Raw genomic sequence first — 16,522 nt, forward strand, 5'->3', positions numbered from 1 at the left:
ACTTTTACTTCTCCTTCAATCGTTTTGTCTGGCTTCAGTATTGTCTTCAGGGCCTCACGTTTACCACAACTACATATGATCACGACTACCCCCAGATGAACAAACCCTTGACCAAGGGACTGATAATCTCACTGTTTAGTCTCTTACTCTCAACTAACCAATCAGAACTGAGCATTGCTGAATAGAAACTTTAGGGCGAAGCGTAAGGTGGGCATTCTGTTGTCTACAGCCACTACTATGGCTGGATGTTGCAAGTTCGTTTTCAAACAAGACATACAGCGCATACCATCGGCATTTCCTCTGTTGTGCAGACATTTTCAATGCAATACAGATACAAAGCTTGGTGGGTGGAAGAAACGAAATGGAATTACAGAAAGCTCTGGATTATCAGAGTGCGGATTATCCGCCCGTAGTTCGGCAATTTTTGGAAAATGAAAAACGAAGCTCGAAGTCTTATGTTGAAGTTAGAATGAATATTTGCGACAAGGAAGCACTAGTAGGCATGTGACCTATGTTCTATGAAGCACAACGAGGCACTTAAATATGTTATGTTGCAGAACAAAATTCGTTTGACTGAACTGATATGTTTACTAAAAAAAATGAGGACCGTCCACAGGAAAAAAGTGAATGAAACACAGGAACAGAAAAACTTGGGCGATTATTTCTGGAAAGTTAAGTGAACGCAAATGATACGAAATAAAATGTAATTTAAGTATAATTTTGTGAACATGTTGTCTGTTTACTGCTAGTAATGTATAAGCAGTGTAGTAGTTTTTCAAAAGTGAGATGTAGCATGGTTTTTAAGTAAAGTAACTAGAAGTTTACTCTGAGAACGTGCATATATTCGACCATCTGTAAATCATGATAGTCGCAGCCGTGTTTGGCGACATCGCCGTGAACACACATTCGAAACGTGTATTCGTCATCACCCGGAGTGATGGTATGGGGTGCCATTGGTTACACGTCTCGGTCACCTCTTGCTCGCATTGACGGCACTTTGAACAGTGGGCGTTACATTTCAGATGTGTGACGACCCGTGGTTCTACCCTTCATTCGATCCCTGCGAAACCCGACATTTCAGCAGGATAATGCACGACCGCATGTTGCAGTTCCTATACGGGCCTTTCTGGATACAGAAAATGTTCGACTGCTGCCCTGGCCAGCACATTCTCCAGATCTCTCACCAATTGAAAACGTCTGGTCAATGGTGGCCGAGCAAATGGCTCGTCACAGTACGCAAGTCAACATTCTTGATGAACTGTGTGGTGTCGTGTTGAAGCTGCATGGGCAGCTGTACCTGTACACGCCATCCAAGCTCTGTTTGACTCAATGCCCAGGCCTATCGAGGCCGTTATTACGGCCAGAGGTGGTTGATCTGGGTACTGATTTCTCAGGATGTATGCTCCCAAATTGCGTAAAATGCAATCACATGCCAGTTCTAGTATAATATATTTGTCCAGTGAATACCCGTTCATCATCTGCATTTCTTGTTGGTGTAGCAATTTGAATGGTCAGTAGTGTACAAGATAGACGAGGAGTCTCTGAGCGTGGTCTGGTATGTGTGTGTGTGTGCAGGGGATGGAGGCAAAGCGGTGGCGGCGGTGCGCCACCGGGCTGTGGGCTGCGCAGTGGTGACGCGCGACGTGGGCGTCTGCAGCCGGATGCCCCGGACGCGCGACGCTGCTACGTCTCCGGCGGCCACGGCGCGCGCTGCCAGGGCTGCCGACGTCGCCTGCGCCACCGACGGCCGAATCTACTCCGAAGACGACCTGCAGCGCAGGCTGCACGAGCAGCTCCTGCGCCGGGAGAGGGAGCTCGAGGATAGGTTCGCCGTCCAACTCCAGTCCCGGCTGTCCGAAGAACTCCAGAGCAAAGTGTCTTGGGAATTCGACGAGGCCGTCACTCGCGAGCTCAGGATCAAGATTTCTCGAGAGCTCGACGCTCGCGTGGAGGCCGAATTTGAGAAGAGGGTTTTGCGGGCACTGGACGATAAAGTTTCGTTAGAACTCGAGGGCCGCGTGCGGCGCGATTTTGAAGACCGTGTGGCTGATCGTCTCGATCAACGTCTGCACAGCGAGTTGGATTACACTGTAGCGCGAGAATTTGACCGAAAGGTGTCTACCGAACTTCAGCAGCGGCTAGCTCGAGACCTCGAGCAGACTGTGCGCTACCGGTTGGAGGACGCAGTGTCACAAGAGCTGGAGCGCAGGCTCGCACGTGACCTGGAGGACAGGGTCTCTCGTGAACTGGACGATAGAGTGACTCGAGAGTTGCAAATCCGTTTATCCGACGAGTTACAAGATCGAGTTGCCAGAGAAATGGACGCCAGGGTACGCCTGGAGCTACAAGAAAAATTGCGTAACGACTTGGAAGATCGTGTGTCACGCGAATTCGAGGACAGTGTATCTCGAGAAGTGGAGGAGAGAATTTCTCGAGAAATGGAGGATCGAGTGAGCCGCGAGTTTGAAGACAGAGTGGCGAGATCATTGGAGGACAGGATATCTCACGAGATGGAGGAGAGGGTGTCTCGCGAATTCAATATCCGGGTTTCTGAAGAAGTGGAGGAGAGAGTCTCCCGGGAAGTGGAGCAAAGAGTGTCTCGAGAGGTGAACGAGAGAGTTTCTCGGGAGGTGGAGGTGATGGTTTCTAGAGAACTGGAAGAACGAGTGGCCGCAAAAATGAGGGAGAGGATACGAGAAGAGCTGGAAGGGATGTCGTCTCCCTTAAGACAGAAGATATATCTGTCCAAAGTTGACGATGACACGCCCCAACAGGCAATCGCGGAGGACCACCGTCCAGAACAGTGTCGATGTTTCGAAAATGTGTCCGTTTCCACGAATGCCGTACAGAAGTGCGACCTCGGTGTTCAGGTGAGACCGGATAGTTTTCAGCGTCACGTTGCGACACAGTCGGAGCGCAACTGGTGGCTCAGAGACGCCGGCATGCAGGCCGAAGTCAGACAGAGGGACGCGTCGCTGCAGTGCGAGCCCAAGATGTGGGCCAAAGACGCTCTCTCGCAGACGGCGATTCCCAGGAAAGAAATGTCGGTGCAGGTGACACTGGCTGTCAGGACTTTCGAGATTGGCGTGTGCGCCAAACCGTCTTCCGGCGATGCGTGGGTGGAGGCGAAGCCCGCGACGGCCGACGTCGGCTGTACGGCGGTGTCGCGCCTGCAGCACAAGCCCGGGTTCGTGTCTCTCGAAGACCTCGACGCCGTCCGTCCGGTGAGCAGCGCCACGCAGACCGACAACGCCGCCGTCACCCGCGAGATGGCCACCAGCACCGTGGAGCACAAGCTGGCGGACGCGTCCGCGCAGTGCCGGCTGAACGAGGAGGCGCCCCCGCCGAGCCCCCGGGACCCGTCTCCGCAGCCCGCGGGCCTCTCCCGTATACCGCGGCCGACGGTGTCGACCCGGCCCGCGGACGGCACCAAGTCCCCTCGGCTCGGTGCGTCGCAGCTCACGCTGCCGACGCTCAGGACCAACTCCGTGAAGAAAATAGTCACGCAGGAGCTCACGTCTTACAGCACTCGGTCGACGACCGTGGCAGCAAGCAGGTCGACGTCAGGAAACGCCATTCAAGTCCGCAGCAAAAGTTCCGACCCGGCGCCGAGGCTGAAGAGACAGAACACTTACACGAAGATTGACGACAATGGAGAGAGATTCGAGACTGAAAGGTAACTTCGCCTGTCAATTTTTGTATTTTTTGTTTTGATGTCCCTGTTAATCTAGCTATAGAAAAAAATCTGACATTTGTAATTCGCTGAAAAGGAATTCGAGTACTCAAAAATAGGTTCTGAGTTCCGCCCCACCCACGTTACGTTTCCAGAGAAATAAAGTGAAATAAGCCTTAAAACAGGTAAAATTAATTAAAAGCAGCTCAACATTTTAGAGAGGCTTGAGCAAACAATACAAAAAACAGGACGACATATCGGTGCCAGGACCACAGCCTAGAGGCCATGAGGTTAACAAATTATAATCTTTATTGCGCAGTTATAATACAATTAATAATCAGTCCACGTTCACATGTATCTAAGAATTAAATTTCAAATTCATATCTTTCTGAATGCTGAAGATTAGATGGGTAGATCATATAACTAATGAGGAGGTATTGAATAGGATTGGGCCGCTATCGACAGGGGATCTCAAGTTGATTCCGCATTTCTAGATTTCCGGAAAGCTTTTGACACCGTCCTTCACAAGCGACTTCTAATCAAGCTACGGGCCTATAGGGTATCATCTCAGTTGTGCGACTGGATTCGTGATTTCCTGTCAGGAAGGCCGCAGTTCGTAGTAATAGACGGCAAATCATCGAGTAAAACTGAAGTGATATCAGGTGTTCCCCAGGGAAGCGTCCTGGGACCTCTGCTGTTCCTGATCTATATAAATGATCTGGGTGACAATCTGAGCAGTTCTCTTAGGTTGTTCGCAGATGATGCTGTAATTTACCGTCTAGTAAGGTGATCCGAAGACCAGTATCAGTTGCAAAGCGTTTAGAAAAAATTGCTGTATGGTGTGCAGGTGGCAGTTGACGCTAAATAACGAAAAGTGTGAGGTGATCCACATGAGTTCCAAAAGAAATCCGTTGGAATTCGATTACTCGATAAATAGTACTATTCTCAAGGCTGTCAATTCATCTAAATACCTGGGTGTAAAAATTACGAACAACTTCAGTTGGAAAGACCACATAGATAATATTATGGGGAAGGCGAGCCAAATGTTGCGTTTCATTGGCAGGACACTTAGAAGATGCAACAAGTCCACTAAAAAGACAGCTTACACTACACTCGTTCATCCTCTGTTAGAATATTGCTGCGCGGTGTGGGATCCTTACCAGGTGAGATTGACGGAGGACATCGAAAGGGTGCAAAAAAGTGCAGCTCATTTTGTATTATAACGTAATAGGGTAGAGAGTGTGGCAGATATGATACACGAGTTGGGACGGAAGTCATTAAAACAAAGACTTTTTCGTCGCGGCGAGATCTATTTATTAAATTTCAGTCACCAACTTTCTCTTACGAATGCGAAAATATTTTGTTGAGCCCAACCTACATAGGTAGGAATAATCATCAAAATAAAATAAGAGAAATCAGAGCTCGAACAGAAAGGTTTAGGTGTTCGTTTTTCCCGCACGCTGTTCGGGAGTGGAATGGTAGGGAGATAGTATGATTGTGGTTAGATAAACCCTCTGCCAAGCACTTAAATGTGAATTGCAGAGTAATCATGTAGATGTTGAAGATGAGTTTGTAACACAACTTGACTAGAAGAACTGATCGGTTGGTAGGACATGCTATGAGGCATCAAGGGATCACCAATTTAGTATTGGAAGGCAGCGTGGAGGGTAAAAATCGTAGAGGGGGACCAAGAGATGGATACACTAAGCAGATTCAGAAGGGTGTAGGCTGCAGTACGTACTGGGAGATGAAGAAGCTTGCACACGATAGAGTAGCATGCAGTCTCAGGACTGACGACCACAACAACATATTTCTCTTCTTGCAAACGGACGCAACAACCCCAGACCCAAGGAGACGCCAACAGCGGCCGCCCACAGGCAAATACCATTGGAAACGGTAACCAGCTGGTTATCTAAAACAGAATAAACTGAGCTTTATCATCCAAACATATATAAAACACACCAAACTAACGCCGTGCGTGAGGTAACTTTAACAATAAAGAAACTTAAAAATCTTAGTAAACTTTAAACAACACCAGCAAGACAGCTAGAAGATCGATTAAATAAATAAATATTTCATGTTTATGATCGTGCAACAGAAATCAAATTTACGATGTGCCACAAACTGCAGATTAGATTTAGGTAACAGTAGCTCACTTGACAACTGCAAATGCCCGCCAAGTTTAAGAACACCGAGCTTAAAAAATTTAAAAACACTTAGAAGCTTTAAAACATCCAAATCAACACCATTGACGATCACTTAATATGGTTACTCAAACAGGAACCACCAAAACATGCCTGGCGCCAACAAGCCTGATACTTGGATGCTATCAGGATCTAAGGATAGGTGCTCACCATGATCAATCGTGCTCCGAAATAAAGCTTAAGTGACTGTACCAGTCTCGCTCTTCACCCATTTTGAAGCCAAGATGAAATCAATACAGTGCCGTAACCACCACAGAATAGCATCTTTTCTACTGAACAGCGACAAGGCGGCACCAATTAAACAGACTGCGATGTTTACTTCCGTACAAATGCACGGACTCCAGACAGGGTCTGTCCAAAAGCCGTGGTCGCTTGAAGTTACGAAAGGTACACTGTAACAAGTTTACTCACGTAACTTCACCACATGATTCACCCACGACTGAGCCTGTACGATCATTCCATTCCAGATCGCTACAAAGCGTTACACCCAGCTATTTGTATGAGTTACGCGATTCCAACTATGACCCATTGACATTATAGCCATAGGATACCGCGTTTTTTTGTTTTGTGAAGTTCACAGTTTTACATTTCTGATCATTTAAAGCAAATTTCCAATCTTTGCACGACTTCGAAATCTTACCGAGACCTGACTGAATAATTATATGCAGCTTCTTTGAAACGGTAATTCATCATAGATATGGGGTGACTATTATCAAGCAAGATGCTGGACCTATATGATGATAACGCAGTCTGATAATGTTTGTTCTCATTGGAGCCTCCACCCATGAATACGTCCATTGTGTTACCGTATGCAGAATTGCGACTCGTCTGAAAAGAGGACACGTTGACCCTGTGTCCAGTATCTTCATCGGGTGCTTCACTGTCACTTCCCGCTCGTTGCTGCCATGTCAAGGAAAGCCACAACAATGGTCGCTATGGTGACAGACTGTGATACTCTAGGCGTCGTCGCATAGTCTTTGCCGATACTTGTCTTGTTGCAAACAATACCATTTCCTAACTCGACGTACTTTACGTGGCTGTACAATCCTGAAGGGCCAAGCGAACAATCTCGCTGTGCTCTACGAGGTGCGGTCGTTGAGGTCCTGCATGGCGCTCAGTATGGCCCTCCCGAATCTACAGATTTCATATTCGCACGACACCTTTTGGATCCCTTCCACTGTGAGGGGCAATATCTGCCCTCACAGTAGGATGAGTGGGGTAGAAAGGCAGTCGCGTCGCTTGAGGCGGAGGGCCAATGTGGAGACTGGTCCTCTGGCCTCTACTATTCGCCTTGTGAGTGGACTTCAGCAAGGTCCGAGTAGGCATATGGGGGCAGGGGTGTCCTAGGTATCGGGAGCTCCCGTTTTTGCAACGTTATAGATCTCGTAAGGGAAATAGTGTTCAGAGCCGGTAAGAAAGACATTGGAAACTCAGTATGTCTGCTGAAGAGTCTCATCCGAAATGTGGAGGCGGCATTGTCTGCGGTCGTCTGTTTGCGAGCAGTGGCACGCGTCGGTACCAACGATACCTGTCGCTTGGGTTCTGAGGCCGTCCTCAGTTGATACAGGCGGCTGGCGGAGATGGTGAAAGCTGCTGGCCTCGCACGCGGGGCGCGAGCAGAGCTCGCAGTTCGCCGCATTTGTCTCAGAGTTGATCGCGACCCTTTGGTTTGGAGCCGAGTGGAGATTCTCGACCAAAGCCTTCGTCGACCGAAGTCTTCGTCTTCGGTCTCGGCCGCAGATTTCTGGACTTGCATTATCGGATGGGGAATTTTAGGGTTCCTCTAGATTGGTCAGGGGTGCACTATGCAAAGGAAGAAACTACTCGGGTAGCACAGTACTTGTGGAGTGCACGTGGTATTTTTATAGCCTAGGCGATAGTTTTAGGTACTCTGACGAACACTCGGCAGACGACAGTGAAATGTGATCGATCGCGTTCAGGTTAAAGACACTTCGACTGTGAACATTTCATCGGTAAACTGTCGAAATATTCGTAACACAGTTCTCGAATTTAGAGCCCTGCAGGAAAATATTCGCGCTGAAATTATTCTTGGCTGAAACCCAAAGTGGAAAGCTCTGAGATATTTAGCGATTCATGGAACGTATATCCATAATACAGGCTAGACACCATAGGAGGAGAAGTGCTCATTGCAGTTGACAAAATTGTCTCTATTGAGGTCGATTTTGAGTGTGACTGTGAAGTTATCTGTTCACGTATAACAGATTTAGGTGAAATCAAGTTAATTGTTGGATGTTTCTATCGGCCATCCAATTCTGCCGTGACTGAGTCATTCAAAGAAAGTTTACGGTCAGTACCGTGGAAATAACCAGATCATCCAATATTAGTTCTAGGCGACTTTAACCACCTATACCGAATACATAAATACATATATTAATCCTTGTTTCATAGATTATGATTACGACATTTCGTAATGATGTGGAACGTGTCACTTTAACATAAGTTTTCTTTATACAAAATAATTAATTTTATTTACAGTTACCACTTTATAGACTGGGACGTCTATGGATTCATTGCAGGAGTTGTAGACGGGAAGTCTTGTGAAGTACTTTTAACACATTTTATGAAAATGTCTTCTGCAGGAGGCCCGGCATCTCATGCGCAATGCAAATGTCTTAGATCTTGTAGCTAAAAACAGGCCAGACCTTATCGATCGCATCAGTATAGAGATGGGGATTAGTGTTCATGATGTCATCATAGCGCCTATGGTTACTAAAGTTAATAAACGTATCAAGAAGGCTAGAAGAGTAGATAGACAGTTGTTAGGCACTAAATTAATATATTTTTGTCTCAGTATTATGAACGAAGAGGAATTATGGGCAAAGTTTAAATTGACTGTAAATCATGCTCTGGAGAAGTACATGCCGAGTAAGTGGATTAAAGACCGAAAAGATCCACCATGGTTTAACAACGAAATTGGGAAAAGCTGAGGAAGTTCTGTTAACATTACTCTACTGAAACTTACTTTCAACACATTTCAAAATTTGTACCGTCCTTTTATCGAAGTGCCCAAACGACGATGAATACTGGATTGAAGAAATCTATATATGTTTACTTTCGAGTAAAATGGTACTAGGATATTAAACTACTTGGAAAACCAATATGTGGCGTGCTGTGCCCTTCTACATCTAAGAACAGCTCGTTATGTTACCTATGTCAGGGCACACTACTTTGCTTACCTACATTGTTATTAGTCATGTCCTATGTTTTTAGAACTGTGGTGATGAACGTTACCAAAAATGCGCATCTCAGTAATACGCTTCTTCAAGTTCAAATTTTCATCTGTATGTAACTACACCCAAACGTTTGAAGCATTTTACGTCATTTACAGACTTCTGATCAAGTGCTACATGAGTTGTTGGTACGACTCTATTTGATCTCTAAATCTAAATACAGTGTGTTTTCTTAGAATTAAGGGAGACCCAATCTTCAGAGAGCCCCTTAATGATTCTTTGAAAAACTTCATTATCAATCTCTTCTGTCGCTTTCTCTGTAATGGGATTTATTCTAAAGGTAGTATCATCAGCAGAAAGTACCAGTTCCGCTTATATATATATATATATATATATATATATATATATATATATATATATATATATATATATAATGTGTGTGGGGGGGTGGAGGGGGTGTGTGTGTGTATTGTGTGTTGAACCAGGGACCTAGAAACGAAGGAGAGGCTTCGTCCCCGCCGTAGACATCAGTGGTTCACAACCCCACAACAGGCTACAACAGTCCACTCATCCCACCGCCGCCCCATAGCGAACCCAGGGTTATTGTGCGGTTCGGCCCCCAGTGGACCTCGCCCCCCCCCCCCCCACCCCCCTCCCCTCCCGGCTACGTCTCATACCAGAGGAGTGTAAACCCAAAAGTTTGCGTGGTTGAGTAATTACGGTGTACGCGTACGTGGAGACTGTTTGCGCAGCGTCTCTGTGATTACTCCCAAGTCACTAAAATTTCCTTTCACTTCAAAGTGTTTGAATCATTCAGTACAACTTTTTGCATTCCGTTTGCTCAGTATGATTTAAACGAATTGTGTGTAAAGTCATCAGTCACATTAAACTTGAGTTTTTCTGAGAGTATAACATGATATAAACACTCAAACGCCTGGGACAGATAATCAAAAATACACACTGGTGATATTTTATTATTTAAGGCTACTAATATTTGGTGAGTGAACGTATGAGCAGCTTTTTCAGTCGATCAATCCTTCTAGAATCCGAACTGTGATATGCTAAGTAAATTGTTTCCACTTAACTGTGAGACTTTTTTGAGTACAGTACTTTTTCGAATATTTTGGGAAAATTTGAAACATGACACTAAAATAATATTTAATTACTGTGGATAGTAATCAAATGGTGCAAATGGCTCTGAGCACTCTGGGACTTAACTGCTGAGGTCATAAGTCCCCTAGGACTTGGAACTACTTAAACCTAACTAACCTAAGGACACCACACACATCCATGCCCGAGGCAGGATTCGAACCTGCGACCGTAGCGGTCGCGTGGTTCTAGACTGTAGCGCCTCGAACCGCTCGGCCACACCGGCCGGCTGGCCGGCGGATAATAATCAAGGAACGGGTAGGTGACAGATGTCTAGCTCAATTAATAACACAACACAATGTTCTGACTTGTATTCTAACTTGTAAAAACAATCACCAAAGTTAGTGTGTGTTAGGTAGTCCTATAAAGAACTGAATTTTGTCGAGAGGAGAGGCTCCAACATGGGCTTGAAAATAGCACATGAGAACCTGATGAAAGTGAATTCCGCACCCTTTTCTAAATTGAAGACGGGTACTTGCTAACCACGTAGAGTTCGCTTCACTTATTTAAAGATCCGTTTGTAAATATTTTCGGGTCAGTTCAGTCACTTGAAACAGGTGTTTGAGAAAAAAGCTCTTTGGTCACCTATTTTCAGCAAAAATACTGTAACCGTCATGTACACAGAAACGAAACGAAAAGTTAATTTTGTCATTGTAATGTGGCTAATGACTCCCCTGACGTCTCACAGCAAATGTGTCAGACTGGCACGTGTCTTTCTATCTGGTGAAATGGAAAATTTCAGAAGTGTGTTTGAAGGTCAGATTCAATAATCCTTACAAATAAATTACCGGTAGTATGACAACTCAACACACAATGATGCAGTTCTTCAATGAGTGGCTGACGAAATGAAGATATCTGTCGAATTATGCTGTAGCGTTAAGACATTTCAGCTTATAGCAACTGAATCATTTCTGAAGGTAATGCCCTACTTGCGTCGAGTTTAACACGGGCCAATGTGAGCTGTTCCTGTAATTCGACTGCAAGAATGGTTACCGAATTTGAGCGTCTCGAACGATCACAAAAGTCGGTAGGCGGCCTCTGTCGTCTCCGATACAACGTGGACAGGTCGTGACGTCACACATGGTCCTAATGAAGCAAACTTTCTTTGCCCCAAATTTTTGTCAGATGGCGTTATTACTTAATTTGCTGTATTCAATTTTTGCGTATTGTTTTGTTGCGCTAAAGTATCACTTTTTTTTACTTCTTGAATGCAGTTTTTATTCGTCACTGTTTTCCACATGTTTACGGAGGCCGGGTCTTCTTGCTTCTTCAGCGTCTTACATTTTCCCGACTGAAGTTAACATTCCCACATGGAATGAATGTATTCAGAAATCTTTGGGCACATGTTTATTACAAGGGAATAGACACAAAAATTTAAAGGACTGAGCAACGTATTTGATATTCGAATTATACATGAGTGACTGAAATAAAACAGGCATAACAAACGATGAGTCCTTGCAGTTTTAATTTGGCGAATAACGCTCTCTTGTTTCCAGTTAGTCAGCGAGGTACGCTAGAAAGTTTTATTTAAATTTGGCACATAGTTTTACTCTGTAAGGAAATTTCGGAACAGGGTAGCTACACTCTGCTTGAGAGTGGAAGATGCATCCGTAGCACAGAATTATGTGAATATTACCAGCATCTATGTCGTCGTATCATAACGAATTGAGAGCTTTTCAACTGAGAATTTAGAATTACTGTTAGCGATTTTATTTTTGTACATTTTGGTAAGTAAAGCCGTCATGAATCCAAAAACTGGATTGAACACCACAGTGCCTTACTAGCCTTGGTCTTGTTGGAGTTGGTATGCCATTACCTTCCTGATTTAACAGGTCAGTTATAGGTATGCCTAATCATGTGGACTCGGAACCACCGTGCAGCTCGGTATTTTTCACATCAAAAAACATTGCCAGAAGTGAAATAAATAAATATGCAAAAGATAAAAATAATACAAGAATGGTCGTCGGATCGAACTCAGGAGCCTTCGTGGTTTAACTACGCACTTTTCCATTGTGACACAATATCAACATTAATTACGTAGCTGCATGTTGGTAATAAGTTTACATAATTGTGATTATGAATCATTTTACGTATATTATCATTTAACAAGGTGACCGTAAAATACACTTTATTTATTAATATTTCCCTGTAATTTCCCCAAGACACTTCGACTTATCCATATTTAGTATTGTCCGCATTTAAGAATGTCACTTGCACAAAAGGGGTGTTTTCTATGATATCTCTGTTCTTATTTTATATTCCGCTAAGTACTCAGTAGTACACATGTACACATCGTTTGTCTCCCGGAAGTGTAACTGAAATCTCCATGGCAACGACACAGAAGCGCTTCCGCAGACGCTACATGCGAGCCCTCTGACGGTTAGACGACAAGCGCTTCATGTAGTTCCAATTTGAAACACTACAGGTTTGTAGCGCTGCTACAGCAGACGATCACATTTTCAGAAAAAAAAATTATTTTAAATAACTGATGACGAGACTTCACATATCCCTTAGGAAATGAGTATATAATTTCCTAATGCGTTACAAAGATGCTATGTAGCCTTTATTTAATGACACTTATGGGCTAAAATACAGAATGAACTTAGTGACGATACGTTGTTAGTAGCTCATATAAGCGTTGCTGACCGTGAACAGGTGTTGTGTGTTTATATAGGATATAGTAAGTATTATCCTATATAAACAAACGAGTATAAATTAAGCCAAACATAGATAAAGGTGGGTGAATCCGACCTGTTAGATGCAACCTGCCGGTTGGAAGTAATGAGCTGAGATGCAGGCACAGCACGTGGTTTCAATACTGCGATAATTGTCGATCGGAGCTAAACTAGACCTCGGACTACGCTACAGGGTCAGTCTGACACCATAACAAAGATTTCAGGCGGGGGGGGGGGGAGGAGGGGGGTGTGTACAATATCACACTCTAGACAAGCATTTACATACTTTATCTCTCTTCCATTTCGTAATCAGCTGCTAAATAATATCAACAGCTAACTCCAAGGTGAAATCTATAGATAGCGTATTTATCCATCAACGTCACATTCACCGACAGTTTATTACAACACATCGTACTAAAAAAAATTGTTTTAGGGAGATCTTTAATGTGGTGTATGTTAGCTTGTTAATGTTTTTGGTATTTTCATTTCTAAACTTCAAACATTTAGTGGTGTGTGTGCTCAAACCGCTGCGTTTATAAGTTCGCGAGACGAAACAGTGATGTTTCCATGACGTCACGTATCTCGTACTGTGATTGGCTGACATGAGCAACCCTAACAACTACCATGGTAATTTGTGTTATTTACTGTTGTGTGTTACAAAAATATGCATTTTAAATGATACAGGGCACAGAACCACTCAGCTGCATTGTCCATCGCTCTCTTAAAATTGCGTGTATACTCTTGCTGGATTTACACGGTGGTTGTTATTAATTAACGTTTACATCAGGTCAGGGCGCCCCAAATTTCTTTACTTTAATCTTAACCGCATGTTCCAAAATTTTACCAGATAAATTGCACATTGCATTCATGTTGTGTTGTTTTCAAACTCGTGGTACGCTGCTGTTATTCGCAAGAAGGTAAAACTCGCTAAACCCATGCGTAATACACTGACAAAAAGAAATTTGCTGGTAACACTCGTTACTCACAGTAAGTAAGCAAGGAAACTTATGTTAACTGGACATATTCTGCTCATGGGGTTTATTTCGCGCGCTTTTTCCTCTAAACATTCTTGAAACTCTCGCTAGATGGTGATACGTATGTTACCGTAGTCTAGTGCACTCTGGCGAGAAGGTTACAAACTTATTCCAACGGTGAATAGAATAGCCAACGGCAGATACAAAAAAAAACGTCTAAAACGCTATAAAACAGTTATGTTAAACGTCAATAAATGACGTAATTAAACACAATAGAGACACACAGAGGCAGAGATTCGATAGCGAATTTTCAGCAGCTCTTCGTTCCCTTTTGCTTTAAGCAGTCGAACGTGAAAATCGTGTGCAGGTTGGTAGGACACCCATAGGCTGAAACACCAGAGCCTTAGAACAGCTGTAGTCCGAAGGAACCACGGCCCTCCATCATCTGCTACACACTCCTATGGCTACTAACACAGTGGCAACAACAGCCGTCATGACATCGTTGTCATTGGTCTCCCGATAACATCAGCCGATCGCGTAGTCATAGTGCGTCCGATCTCCATCGTCAGTTTTTAGCAAGGTCAAAGGAGGTTAGGTTAGGTTAGAATATAGTCGATGTATAAAGTAGGTTAGATTTTAACCTCTTAGGGCGGGGTGGACACCACGACGCCTCGTTGCTTGGATACGAGCGCTGCATAGCGACTTCGACTATTAAAGAGACGCCGAATGTATGAGAGTCAGTTTCCATGTCTCGTAAAAAACGTGCGAGTACTGTACACTTTGTCCTTAGTTATCGGAATAACAAGACAAGTTTTATTACGAATGTATGAGATGACGGAAGAAACCTTCTGTTACATACTTGAGATAATTGGTGATGACCGTGAAAAGCAAGTTATAAACACACTGTTTCGCTGTATTTGTTTAAAGTTCTGCAGATGTACGTGAATTAATTTAGCAAACGAGTGAAAGACAAGAATAACCTATAACACTTAAAAGTGAATATACATACAGTACACGAAATTTGCAAACCACTTCAGAATCACTACCCTAGTGGCATAGAACGCCAGTAAGCAGTAACAATAATTTGAAGACAACCTACCTATAAGGTACTGTACCCATTTCATATGAGCAAATTTTTTTTAGGTTATAACATACGCCTAAAATTTTACCCGCCAGGATAACTGAGAGCGCTAATGCGCTGCTTCCTGGACTCTGGTAGGCGCGCCGGCCCCGGATCGAATCCGCCCAGCGGATTAACGACGAGGCCCGGTATGCTGGCCAGCCTGGATGTGGTTTTTAGGCGGTTTTCCACATCCCACTAGGTGAATACCAGGCTGGTCCCCTCGTTACGCCTCAGTTAAACGATTCACAGACATTTGAAAACTTGCACACTCTTTCATGGCTTACACTAGACGCAGACAGATGGGGTACACTACTTACATCCAGGGGGGGGGGGGAGGGGTTTGGGGTGGTGGCAGGAAGGGCATCCAGCCACCCTCTGTATCTAACACTGCCAAATGCGTAATAACAAGGCCGACCCTGCGTTGAAGCGAGACAAAGTCTGAAAGAAAGAAAGAAAGAAAGAAACCTACACCTATAATTTCTAATAAAGATTTTGCCTACCTCTTTCAGCTTTCGAATAAACCTGCGATTTGAGTCCATAGATTGCGAATTATATCCGGATTATGATATTTTAATCCTCAGGATGCCACAAACTCAATCCTCCTTGGACTAAATTTATCAGTTTCTCACACTTCATATTTCGTGTGCGAGAACATGAGTCGATTTGACCGAAGAAAACAAAATGATTTGAATTTCACTAATTGTCGTCCGAAGTCTGTATGCTTGGGAGACAATATTGGCTATAGTGTGACCGCACACGTAGTGATTTGAAAACATCGGCCGTCGGCGGAATCCACCTATATCGGAGCCACTGTGACCGTAGCCTAAACAGCATTTCATGGCGCAGTCGTCCAACTGGCTACCCCCAGGTCGAAAACATCCCTTGATATCACATATCAACAGTTCCAAATGTGTCGCCCGGTAGTAATTAAATCTGTGTGGGAAATATGTGTTCTAATAATTTAAATTCTCTAGTATGTCATTGAAAAGTTTGTTTGATAAACATTTTGGGGCGGCTACGCCTCAGAGCCTGTAAATACGAGCCACACCTAACCGAGAATGATTTGTAACTAGACTACAATACGAGGATCGATTTGAGCCCCGTAGTACTTTTACTAGCAATATTGCTATAGGAGACGGCATGCCCGTGCCCTCCTCTGACCTTCAAAGTAACTTAAGCTAGCCAAATATATGCATTTAACATGGATTCTGAATCACGCTGCAACTTCACCTTCAAAAGTCACTGCCAGAAGCAAAAAAAGAAAAGCTATAGTTAAGTAAAAGATCCTAGGACCTCTGGATTTAGCCTCGGAGAATACGGTACTTCAATAATAATGGCAAATGAAACAAATTGTGAATGGCAGTGTGCCAACAAAAAAATTCCCTTAATTCAGTATTCACCTTCCACCTTAATCAAATTTCACATGATACGCTGCACTAGTCATTGTTCGTTTGATCACGTAGTCTGACTCTGCCCTGTAGTTAGAAAAATTCCCACACTTCTTTCGTATCTTCTGGTCAAATTTTGATGTTT

General features: G+C 44.0%; 1 protein-coding gene across 2 annotated transcripts in view; it reads left to right on the forward strand.

Moving 5' to 3' along the window:
- The window catches only part of LOC126297996 (KN motif and ankyrin repeat domain-containing protein 3), a 381,284-nt gene that overhangs the window by 271,532 nt on the left and 93,230 nt on the right, over positions 1 to 16,522 (forward strand). For both annotated transcript variants that reach the window (XM_049989312.1, XM_049989313.1), the window contains one exon: positions 1,576 to 3,676. In XM_049989312.1, the coding sequence (XP_049845269.1) occupies positions 1,576 to 3,676 (2,101 nt within the window). The remainder of the gene's footprint in view (positions 1 to 1,575; positions 3,677 to 16,522) is intronic.

Source organism: Schistocerca gregaria, chromosome X (genome assembly GCF_023897955.1).
Source record: "Schistocerca gregaria isolate iqSchGreg1 chromosome X, iqSchGreg1.2, whole genome shotgun sequence".
Taxonomy (NCBI): Eukaryota; Metazoa; Arthropoda; class Insecta; order Orthoptera; family Acrididae; genus Schistocerca; species Schistocerca gregaria.